Here is a 12417-nt window from a genome sequence, read left to right as displayed (position 1 = left end):
TACTTTCATTAACATTTAAAAAAAGATATAAACCATTAACATTGTCACTGTGTGATATTTTGGTGGGCTGGTGGTTACTATAGTAAAAAGTACATTCAAATTCCAGAGCGAGATAATACTTTAATACTTGTTTTTAAATAAATAGGGAGATGAGCGTTCAATTATAATTATAAAGAGGCAAATAATTCCAGTCAGACTGCACAAGACATTGAGACTGTTCCAAACCGTGAGCTCCCCTCTTTCAATGCATTTATGGATATACACTTTGCTCGGAACGCACCTGTTGTCCTTCAAAACTATGTCTACGTAGGCAGCTCACTAAGTTTTTTTTTTGCACATCCACAAAAACACTAAAATTACGTTTAGGTAGGCAGCTGGCTGGATTTTGAGGCGCAGACAGCTGGGACTGATCTCTATACCACACCGGCAGTGACGTCGTACTCGCCGCCATATTGAAATGTTTCCCCTGTCCTCTTCTTCACTGAGCTCAACAGCAGCCATCAGCTCACGATTTTCAGTTGGAGACAGGGACAACAACACAGACATGGAGATAGACACTCTTCTGGAAGCTCTTAAAGGTACCCGATTGTGTGTGTTGAGGTGGTCTGCGCGAGTTTAGAGAGGAGTTATATGTGCTTATGAGCTTGTAATGTGAGTTAGCTCATGTTAGCATGGCCTGTGGCTAAATGGCTTTTACTGTTTTTCGAGGTCTGTTGTGTGTTACGAGTAGATGAACAGGTTACATCCTTATGCTTTATGACTTCTGTAATATTTGCCTAAAAATGACGGGATAGTTAAGGAATACGTTAATAAACAAGACTATTTTTTGATTGAGATAACTAGTTAACGTTAGTGGTTTGGCATGATATAGAGCTAATTCAAGTATATTACACATCGGTTTATCCAGGGTTAACTCCAAACTAGTGAATAATTTAATAATAAAGCCTGATTCTTTATTATTTTCCTTTTATAACGTGATTTTTGGGGCATTTATAATAACTAAAGTTGCACTCTGAACTCTACGCTTAGGCTATAGCGTAAATAATCATAATCATCTGCGTAAATAATCATAATCATCTATCTTTGTGTTTATGTGTCTATGTGTTTGCTTATTGTCGTATAGTAGTGCAAATAGTTTTGGTGATTAAATGTCATAGGCTAAAGTTCAGATTTATTGTACCTGTATTATCTCTTATATAAGTGTCAGGAAAAGGATTTCATATTTTCTCATATTTTTAATGAAAGTTCAGGGCTGGGCTGGTTATAGTTATTCTCTTGAATGGTGCCATACAATATCACACTTGGAACTTGAAAGTGAACTAAAGACTAGAAACCAGATGTTAAGGATACATTTTCTCATAATTTTCATAAAAGCATGCATGTTGTTCCAAGACTATTTTAGTTATTTTCTGAGTGCTCTAAATAGCTGTTGAAAAGAAAATGCTGTCTAAATTTGAAACTTGTAGATGACCTAAAACTAGAAACTGGTGCATTGTAGTTAACTATTATATTGGATATATAGCTAATTAAAACATGCACCCTTTTTCATTAAAATGGATATAGGGTGAGAACTAGAATGGACTTGCCTAACTAGATTTAGAATTGAAGGTATTACTAGATTGTGCAGTTAAATGCACTCTAGAACTAAGATGATCGGATTGTATCCATTACAGATTTTCACATGAAATCTTATTATTGTGTTTTCTGTAGATTTTGACAAGAAGGTGAAGAAAGAAGCGTCTCCACCGTTGGACCAGTTTTTGTGCCATATTGCGAAGACCGGGGAAACCCTGTAAGTACCTCCAGATATCTGTGCGTGATCTAAGAGGGGCACAGAAACCCCAACTACCTTTGTGTGACCTTTGTTTTAGTGGTTTGTTTAAAATCATCACTGCTTTTCTGGGTAACCCCACAAAGTGGTTTAGTATAACACCACAGCACTTTTGGTTTTGTTCCAAAACACACTGAACCTTGTCCTTATCGACTAGATCTGCTTTAGACGACCTGCCCTCGTTTCATGAAGTGATTGTGAGTCAGATGCATATTGAGAGATCAAATGTATCTATGTCTCTGAAATACCTGCTTGGGATTGTTGCATTGAGTCCTGTGATGAAATATTTTATGCATAATGACTTCTGAACTGTGTCTTTTTTTCATCCTACATAGCTGTGCTAGCTTCATGTCTCTCTTATCAGCCTTGTATTGTCTCACATAATAAAACCATTTCAACTAAATTTTCAAATATGAACATTTCATGCTTATTATTTTGGTTGCTGGCCGTATAATAGAGAATCATGACCGGCGGATCTTGTGCCTTACAAATTATAGTTGTCTGTGTGACTGAGTTACTTATTCTCCATATTGTCACATCTCCAGGGTGTCTTGGTCTCAGTTTAAAAGCTATTTCATATTCAAACTGGAGAAAGTAATGGAGGATTTCCAAGCGTCGGCCCCAGAGCAACGAGGGCTTGCCAACCCAAACGTGGAGTCAATTCCCTTCGAAGAAATGAAGGAGAGAATTCTTAAGATTGTCGATGGATACAACGGGTTAGTAATACTCTTAATTAATTGCATTGTGTGGCGCTATCACCATTTTACTTTTAGAAAGGCACTGGGGTTTGTCCTTGTAATAAGTGTAAGCTGTTTTGGATAAAGAGCAAGCCGGTCTCTTTACCCCAGAGCAAGTGTGCCATCTTCTGGCTGTTGAATATAACCAAGCCTACATCATTTCTTGTTATTTGTGTGTCAGGATAGAGTGGAGAACATTTGCTACTGGTTTGTTGTGGAGATTTCACCAGCTAATTCAAATATTATTCAAATATTTTTTCTCCATCCAGGATCCCATTTACTATCCAGCGCTTGTGCGAGCTGCTCACGGAACCTAAGAGGAACTACACAGGAACAGAGAAGTTTCTCAGAGGGGTAGAGAAGGTCAGTGCGTGATGCATTATTCAGTTTAAAATCGAATAAGGCTAATACAAATGGTGCACTTGTTACAAAATACTTTTGTCAGGTCAAGTCACCTTTATTTATATAGCGCTTTTTACAACAGAGATTGTTTCAAAGCAGCTTTACAGTGATAACAGGAAAATAATGCAACAAAGTTTGTTTCGGCTATACAGCAGATCTAGAAGAAAATAGCGTCGTAGTCCAGCTTAAGTAAGTTTAGTGATGGTTAATTTTTGTTGTAAAAAAGTTAATTTAGTTAAAATATATAGCCGCTATGGAGAAAACGGTGATGTCATCGTCCAGCTCAGTTCAGTTCTCCTCTGGCCAACGAACGAACAGTGTATGATTATGATTCAGGCAGCATTACAGGGCAGAAGTCAGGTTGGATCAGAACATTCAGAATATTTATCCAGTTCCATCTGGTAGAAGATCGGAGTCATCACGCGGTGTGGAGACGGGTTTGTTGAGGATCAGTGCCACTGGCTGTCGTGTCGATGCGTTGTGGTCGTGTCTAGGTGCAGGTCCACCATCTGATCTGGATACGGCCCAGATCCGGCTGACTACATCATGCGTTGTGGTCATGTCTAGGCGCAGGTCCACCAACTGATCTGGATACAGCCTGGATCCGGCTGACTTTGAGGCTTCTTCTTCACCTTGCTCTTATAGGGGTGACAGTCCCCGTATGTTCCCAGTATGTTTTCTTTGTCTTTGCATTTTTATTGTAGTTTTGCTACTTTCCATCTGAAGTCAGATGTGGGATATTATCACATGCTATCTCTGACTTCCATAAAGGTACTCTGTTGATTTCATGGTCGCTTGCATTTGGTTTGCAAGTGTGCGATTATCGATATAGAAATGTTTACATTGCTTTACATAATTGTCTCTTCAATGTTGGCTAAATAGGTTTTATTATAATGTGATGATGGAGGAACTTTGACACATTGATGTGTTTTGTGCTTAAAAGTGATTTGATTATCATTAAAAGGCCCACATCTTAAAGAAATACAAGCAAGAAGTTAATTTTTTAATGCTTTATTTATTTATTTATTTATTTATTTATTTTTCACCCAAGTAGGTTGTAAATATAGAATTTATGTTGCTTGTTATGTGATATTGATTTTTTTTCTTTCTCTCTCTTTGTCAGAATGTGATGGTGGTCAGTTGCATTTATCCTACATCTGAGTAAGTAATTACTGCTCAATATTAAAATCATAAAGCTGTTACATTTTAATTTGATCACCTGGATTATCTTTAATTACTGTAGACAAATGAAGAGCTATTTTTGACCTTTGTAGGAAAAATGGCTGCAGTGGTGTCAACAGAATGAATGGAGTCATGTTGCCAGGGAACACATCTGCCTTTACAGAGAGGTTAGGAAAATTAGCTTAGGACCAGTCATTTAAAAAAGAAAAAGAGCTTAACTTGATTTTCCTGTATATTACAGGAAAGTGAATGGTCCAGGAACACCCAGACCATTAAACAGACAGAAACACTCCATGGCCAGTTCGTTGGCCACAAACGGCCTTCCGGACAGTAAAGAAAACAAAGAGACAAACTCACCACAAGGACATAGCAAAACAGCCAGGTAGTCTAAGTTTGCCATCATATCTCATCTTTCATGCTTTTGTTTGTGTAAAATGCTTATGGTTATATCAATGAACATGTTCACTTATCTCTCACATGATGAATAATTAAACGGCTTGAACTTCAGCAGCCCAAAATGTCCTTTACATTAGAGAAATCCAGAATATATCTTTGTGTTTCAGTGATGCATCTGTATCAGGCATTGGTGGGCCTCTCAGCAGCTCTGTTAAAAACAAACACTTAGATGACGAGGAAGATGAGGGAATGGAGGAAGAGGAACATGAAGTAAAGAGACTCAAATTCAACGAGGATGGCAATGAAGAAGATGAGGATGAAGATGTAGATGAGCAGGTTGTCGAGAAACCCAGATCTACGTCGTCCAAAAGCTCCTTAGATAAGTCGGAGGATGCCGAATCACCGTCATCCATGTTGCAGGAGGGGAGTGAAGAAGAGGAGGAAAGTAAACCTCATGTTCCAGTTGAAGGCCCTGAGGACCAAGGTAGTGTAATCTGTTTCTCCACTTTTTGGGTTTTAACACGCTAAACAATGCTCTAATGTATTCTATTCTTTGCTAACGTAGAGCCTTCCAGCACACAGCCTGAGTGTCCCGCCGCAGATTCCAGAGAGTCTTTTACTGAGAGAGAGGTTCCTTGTGGCTCAGATGACTCTCCAGAAGAGCCCAGTGATATGGACCAATCAGAGCAGAGAGCCCCGGCGGGTGTGGCCTCTAGCCCTGAGGTGAGAAAAGGGGAGGAGCCAAGCGAGGAGGTCAGCAGCAGTAGCACTGATGAAAATGCCTCTGCACCCACATCCAGCAGCAGTAGCGTAGAGTCACCCACAGAGGGCGACTCCGGGTCAGGGGCCCTGGACTCAGAGAACGCAGAGGAGGAGCCTATGGAGCAGGACTGAAAGCCTGCAGACTACTGCCCTAAACAATAACTGCGTTCTTTTGTGGAGATTAAAACGGCACACACTTAAGTGGCCTTCCACAAAGGCCATCAGAAGCAACACCCAATCTACCACCATGCGCCTTTTGGTCGAGAGTCCACCTAACTTCTCCAACCTTCCCAAACGGACACTTTATGCAGATGTACATATGATTTTATTGCTGAAGTCAAGGTTTTAAACTCTCTCTCTTTTTTTTACAGTTTCTTTCCTTTAATTTCATCCATGTCATCGGTTTCTGCCAGTCTGTCAAAGTGGTTCGACTGAAGTTCTTTGGTGTCCAGTAATCACACTGTCAACTCTGACACCACTAAACGGCTAATTAAAAGATTATTCATGGCTAAATACAAGTTAAAGTCTATTGACAAAGCTGTTGGATTCTTTCAGTTACTACAGGAAATAATTCCGACTCATTGTTCAGTAAGAAAAAGCAAAAGAGGATGTCGCTTGCCCTTAGACTTCTATAATGAATGCGTTTCAGAGACAAAATATTTTGTTGTAAATGACAGCATGTCTCAGCTGTTGTTAAAGCTTAACTTGTATTTAACCATATTTTAGTCTTTGTTAAGGAGAAATTTGATCTGTATCCAGTCTTGTTTCTAAGTTTAGGACACCTGCTAGGACGTGTCGTCTCTGCATGGGTGTATTCATATTTTAGTCACAGTGTCAAACATCAGGGCAGTGGAGTTTATCATCTTGCTCTCTCTGAAGAACCATAACTGGCTGCTTTTACAGTTATGTTCAAAGCAAATACAAGCCATAGCTATCTTTGTTCTGTTAAATGATTCAGGCCTAGCGTAACATCATTTCTTTCTGGTCCTTTGTGTGTAACTGACAGGATGTAAAATCTCTTTTCTCACACGCTACCACCTTCGCTTTTGTATTATTGTGCAGTCTGCGCTGCATTGAAAGTAAGTGGTTTATGTCAGGTACATTTACCTCTTGATTTAAACTGATTTCATGATTCAAGTTAATTTATACCAACATTTCAATCTCCTGTTTTATGAGAAGTTGTTTTCATTTGTTGTTTTTGGCAGGTGGTTATTGACTGCTCCGACTAGCTCAATTACAATGTCATTTGTGACAGTCCAACCCTGAGTTGTCCCACCGATAACAGCTGGCTGCCGTTTTGCAGCTGTGCGATTTTTGATATTTAGAATTTTTAAATTTCTGTAAAGTAGTGTTTTGTAGAGCATTGTGTTCACTGCCTTTTGTGCATCCATGTATAATTTTCTTTGGTGTATTACTGAATGCGTGTGGTTTCAATACAGTATTCAGATGAAGCAATAAATGTTATTGTTTTAAATGTTTGGAAGACCCTTTAATTGCTTTGCCAACATGTTCTTATGAACCTATTGCTTTGCTTTTGGTCGGAAGGGGCTTGCTTACTGGTCCAAGACAAAAGAGCCCTCTAAGTGTTCATGATACTCTGGTCTCTAGATATGACTTGGGTCCTTTCTTCAATGTAAGTTTTGCCTGTTTTATGGACATCAAAAGATCATTGAGGTAAATAACACAACTCTCCTCAACAAACCACACAATTTGATGCAGCCATGTTCACAGTTTGTGTTACGGGCAAGTTCTACAACAAAGTTTAATACTTGGTAAGCACCACAAACTAGTAGAGATGTTGTTCATAGGAGGATTATCGTTACATAACGTCTCTTATTCTTTCATCCAGGTCTTTTCATAATCCTTAATCATGTTCCTCAAATGAATGCATGCTAATTCATTTTGCTGTTACTAAGCTCTTGCACAAATTTTTCTGCTTCATTTCCCAAATACAAGTTTCCTTTTCTTATGTCGCAGTCATATGCCTCTAACAGGCTCCTGCTGACTCAGAACAGATCTCACACTTACCTGTGCTCGTATTGACTGGATAATGTCAGAGGTCGTACGAGAATGTGCTACTGAAATTTACCCAGCCCTCTCGGAGGAAATAAAAAGTGGATTTTCTAAATCCTGCCGTGATGCGCAGTGAGAGGTTACATTTAACTGACGTCTTTGAACGCCCGTCTCTTGGGAAATAACCCTGCACGCTGTGGGAATAGAAACAAGTCTTTAAGTAAATGAATTGTAATTTGATCCATGAGACCAGGACCCAAGCTTATTAATAATGAAGTCGAGTGACTTTTAAGACATTTCTTGTGTTGTGTGTACTCGAGGAGATCAGCTAAAAGATACTACTATTTCAGGCTCTAAAATATAACATTTTGTATATAGGTGAAATCTGAAGTATGGCTGTATGTCCAGGTCATTTTTAACCCAAAATCAAAAGAAAAATATTTATTTAAATCAAAATGAAGCCTATCTTTCAGACTATACACTATTAAAATGGCATCGCTGTAAAATCCCCCTTTTGGAACCTTTATTTTTAAGTGTTTTTTTCTTATTATTGACATTTACCATAATGCATACCATAAATTAAAAATGTATTTGTAACATTAAGAGCTGTACATCAAATACTTAAATGTGGGGGGTAAAATGTGCCTAACTGTTATTAGGATAAGCATCGGAAAAAATAGGCTTCATTTTCTTGTAAGGAATATGTTTTCAATTTAAATATGTACTGGATATGTTCTGGTCAGGATTCATGAAATTATAGATTGAAATGATATGACATGAAGTGATGGGTACCCTAAGCTGTATCATATTCTGTCATAGCAGCATATGACAATTAACATCAACCCTTGTGTGCTGACTCCCAGTCTCATTACTTGAGGATAAAGGGATATGAGTTTAAACAACCTCAATAATGTCAGTTTTGCATGAGAAAACAAAAAAAAAAATGCTAAACATGATCTAAAACAACATTTGCTCATTTCTAGTAAGCTGATGCATTGACTGAGATAATGTGAGAATTATTGACTTTCTCTTGCACTCTTTTATTGTAATTGTTGGTCTGCCCCCATGTTATAACTCGAAATGAAATTTAATAACCCGTGAAGTGCCTGTTATTTACAAAGCTCAAGACAGATGCCAGTCATAATGTTATTGTCAATGGGTGGCAGCTGATGCACAGTGACAGGATATTGGTGGCCAGACATTGGAGCTTGATTCTAAGCTTTCCAATGCACCTCAGAGCATAATCTAGAAGGTGAAACAACATGTGTGAAGTTCAACATTAAAAACCGTTGAACCCACTGCAAACCCGAATAATTTGGCAAAACTCAAATTTAAGGTATAATCAGATAAAAAAAATTTTTAAGTTAAGAAAGTCAAAGTTTAAGAATTGTATTTTGTACTCATAAATTATAATTGCTCTTAACTTGTAATATTTAAGTAAGAAAATTCATACATTTAACTTAAAATGATCATGTAATCTCAATTTAAATATTTTTAGTAATGGATACTTGGCTAGCTTTAACTAGCTAATTCAGTAAATGTTAACTTGCTAATTGGTAACACAATGCTTTAATACTCATCCAACAATTGCTATGCTTTGCTAATGCTAAGGCAATATAGAATATTTAAAATATATCTGTTCTCAAACCAAACTCATCACCATGATGGTAATCCCCCGACACATAATTATAGTTGATTTTATAGTACATGATAACTAGAGATGAAATGGCATGAAAATTTCATTTCATGATTATAGTGACCAAAATGATCACGGTTATCACAGAATCCTGTTCAAAAAGTACTAATACTACACAATGAAATCAATTCACCAAGTTTTATGTCGAAAATCAGCAAATAACAAATAAACTTATATGCACTTTTTGTTTACATAAACATTAAAATAATAACATTAAAAATGATGGCCAGATTTTAAAGGAGTGTTTTGCAACATGTTATCTACTAACATGTAGGCTACAAGTTCAAATAAAGTTTTGACAGAAAAAGTTTTTATAAAAAGAATGAGTCAAAATAGATAAATCACTGACATTTACAATGCACATTAGCTTATCTTTTATTATTAATAGTAAAATTCGGTCCGATTTTCCAGTTGCGTCTGTCGTTGCTATACAACCGTGCACTGCGCTCTCCACAATGACAAAGTTTTAGTAGCTAATGGATTTCCACCGCCGAAAAAAATATTTATTTACGGAGAAGAATAAAAACACGTAATGTTTGGGTGCACTCCCATCATTCATGTTAACTCGCTGCGCCTGGAAAAATGAGCGCGTCGCTTCAACTATTTGAAATAACGAACTTGAGCGCGCAAAAGACGCGATATGTGAACGGCCCTTGGCGAGCTACCTCCAATCAGGCCACGAGCTACTGGTAGCTTGCGAGCGACGTGTTGGAGACCCCTGCTTTAGAGTGTCATGGCAAAGCATGCTGGGAAATAGGAATCCCAGCCCAGTTTCTGTTCAATTTAAGTTAGTCTAAATTAAAAGAAACAAGTTCATACAACTCAAAATAATGAAACAATTTAGATTACTTAAAATGTGTAAATTTTGTGAACTTGAAAGAAAAAAAAAAAGCTCTAAATACTCCTAAAAGTTAATTAGTTTCATTTAAGTTAACCCTACTGAAACCAATTGATTATTTTAAGCATTAGGGTTTACAGCCCTTAATAATTCACTCACTGGTGTCTTTGGTACTGAAGTAACCAAGGAGACCGTCTCTGATCTTAAGTCATAATTTGCAGTTACCATGTGGGCTTCATAAGAGGCATGTCTAATTTTTTATCCCCAACAGAGGACATGTTAAAAGTGTCTGAGACTTAGAGAAGACGAAAAGTGTTCAAAAGTTCGAAACAGGTCATTGTGGTGAAGTGGTCCTGCACATCTCATATTCTAAAGCAGAAACCATTATCCAGAAATGAGGACCAAAGAATAAATGCAAAATCATGAATGCATCGGGCTGTTAGTTGATGTCCACAGTTCTTTAAACTGAAAGTCCTTTATATTAAATATTTGCTTTCTTAATGCAGGTTTTTGGTCTAATTGTGAACAATTCCCAGTCATCTCAATGGGAAAAAGTGTCCCAATCAACCTAACAAATGTAACATTTGTACAAAAGTACAAAAAGTACAAAAGTTACATCACTTATCTATTAAATAAATGTCTAAATAATATGTAATTGGATATATATACACACACATTGGCTTAGCAAACTCGAATTCAGCCTGGACTGCTATGCCTAATTCATGATCCAGGATAGATGTGTCAGATAAATCAAGTGCCAATTGTTCTTTTTTCCCCTCATCATAGCCTGTTTCACTAAGAAATGTCAACTTCTGCATGCAAAACTGCAAACGGCAATTCATATTGACCTCAAAATCTGTATTTAAGAATGGAAGAACAAGAACATGATGTAAGCAAACAAGTTTGAAGAATTCTAAACCCATCCTGTATAATTTCATTCCAAAATGAAAAGTAGCTTATGTCCTTCATGCGCATTATCGCATTTTGGATTGACTTGGATCGGATCAGATTGGAAGTTCACTGCTTGGTCACTGTTCTCATTGCTGTAAACCTTACGATGGTTCAAGCGAGGGTCAAGCCTCACCATGCACAATCTCTGTGTCATCCAATAGAGGGTAGTGTTTAGTCTCCCAGCCAGGCCTAACAGGTTTACCCCTCCCCAGAACGAGGAGACCGACTGACAGCCCCGGGGCTGTAGATATGGGATGCCATCGTCCTCTGTTCCGCTTCCCCTTTATCCTTCTCCCTGGCATGAAGTCTCAATGACTGCTCAAATGCTGTGGGCACCGTGTCCAATGCAACCGTCAGCTGAGACTCCCACGTGGCCATCAGCTTAAAGAGCTGTTTAAAGTATGTGAAAGCTGAAATGAGGGAGCAATTGCAAAGTCTAAAAATGTAGTGACTTTTTGCACTTGGTAAAAGGATAAAGGGTGTGTAGCCAGACTTTAGACTAAGTAAAAGTAAAAACACACACCAATTAAATAGCAAGAGACTGTTTGAGCAGCAGTCAAAGAATGGTCAGTTATATAGTAAATTTTTACATTACATTTAATCTTGATGAATGGGATTTTTTTTTTATGTGTGTCATATTCAGCACATGAATGACAATTGGCAAAGGGCAGCCGGATAGTGGAGCGAAATGTGTTTGCGTATGGCAGTTCTAGTATTTATGCGAGACATTTTAACCTCTTGCTGAATATTCATTTGTTTGAGCAGCATCATTCTTTTTTATACTGTGTGGAGGGATGAGTTGTCAAGTGCAGTTCCCCAACAAAGCTTGAAGTCTTGGAATAGCCAGACTGTTGAAGAGGTGTGATGGAAAAAATACACTGCTCTCAGGCAAATGTTATTTGAACTACCACTGACTTGTCAGACAGGCATTGACCATGACCGTTCTGAACTTCATATCCAAGAATGAGGCAGAGCCAATGGATGAGCTTGTAGTATCTAAAGATATATCATTAAATGGGAAAATAACTTACAAATCTTCCCACGTGTGCTATTTGTAATTTCTACTGAGACTTGAAATGAAGCTTGGCGAGAGAAATTACAAGAAAATTACTGCTTTCATATTGCAAAATGCATCCGACATCTGCTTTTTGCCATCTGTTTTCTCCACATAAACAGGTGAGGGAACATATTGAACACAGTCTGCCAAGTCCATTTTCTTGGCCCAACTCTTTACAGGGTAGTTATGAGATGGAATCGGTGGCAAAATGCCTGTCATGTAAAGTCCCCTGCCTATTATGCATGGTCCTATTGGATAAACCCTTACAAAAATGTACCATTGTAACCATAGTTTCTGGCTAAATAAATAAATGAATCTTTTATTTTGTCGATAATATGTTATACAGTTTTACAGTTATACCAGATAACTGTAGTGACTTATTTTGAGAGAATCTTGTTATCATGGTAAGTTACTTGCAGTACTTGTTATATTTACAGGTGTAATCTCACACTTGGACTGAATTATTCTAAAGGAACACTCCACTTTTTTTGGAAATAAAAAAACTTCTAGATCCCTAGAGTTAAACAGTTAAGTTTTACCGTTTTCGAGTCC

At 37.8% G+C, this 12417-nt stretch overlaps 1 protein-coding gene across 1 annotated transcript; it reads left to right on the top strand.

Moving 5' to 3' along the window:
* Window positions 1-421: 421 nt before the first annotated feature.
* Window positions 422-6788, top strand: ppp4r2b (protein phosphatase 4, regulatory subunit 2b). The gene is made up of 9 exons (XM_082190057.1): window positions 422-578; window positions 1711-1792; window positions 2377-2547; window positions 2838-2931; window positions 4094-4131; window positions 4245-4319; window positions 4394-4534; window positions 4716-5032; window positions 5114-6788. Exons 1-9 carry the CDS (start codon window positions 458-460, stop codon window positions 5440-5442), a joined length of 1368 nt encoding a protein of 455 aa, XP_082046183.1. The 5' UTR covers window positions 422-457; the 3' UTR covers window positions 5443-6788.
* The last annotated feature ends 5629 nt before the right edge of the window (window positions 6789-12417 follow it).

The sequence above is a fragment of the Leuciscus leuciscus genome (assembly GCF_965113295.1).
Source record: "Leuciscus leuciscus genome assembly, chromosome: 14".
In the NCBI taxonomy this organism is placed as follows: domain Eukaryota; kingdom Metazoa; phylum Chordata; class Actinopteri; order Cypriniformes; family Leuciscidae; genus Leuciscus; species Leuciscus leuciscus.
The sequence above is the reverse complement of the archived record's forward strand: the minus strand, read 5'-3'. Positions and strand labels throughout refer to the sequence as shown.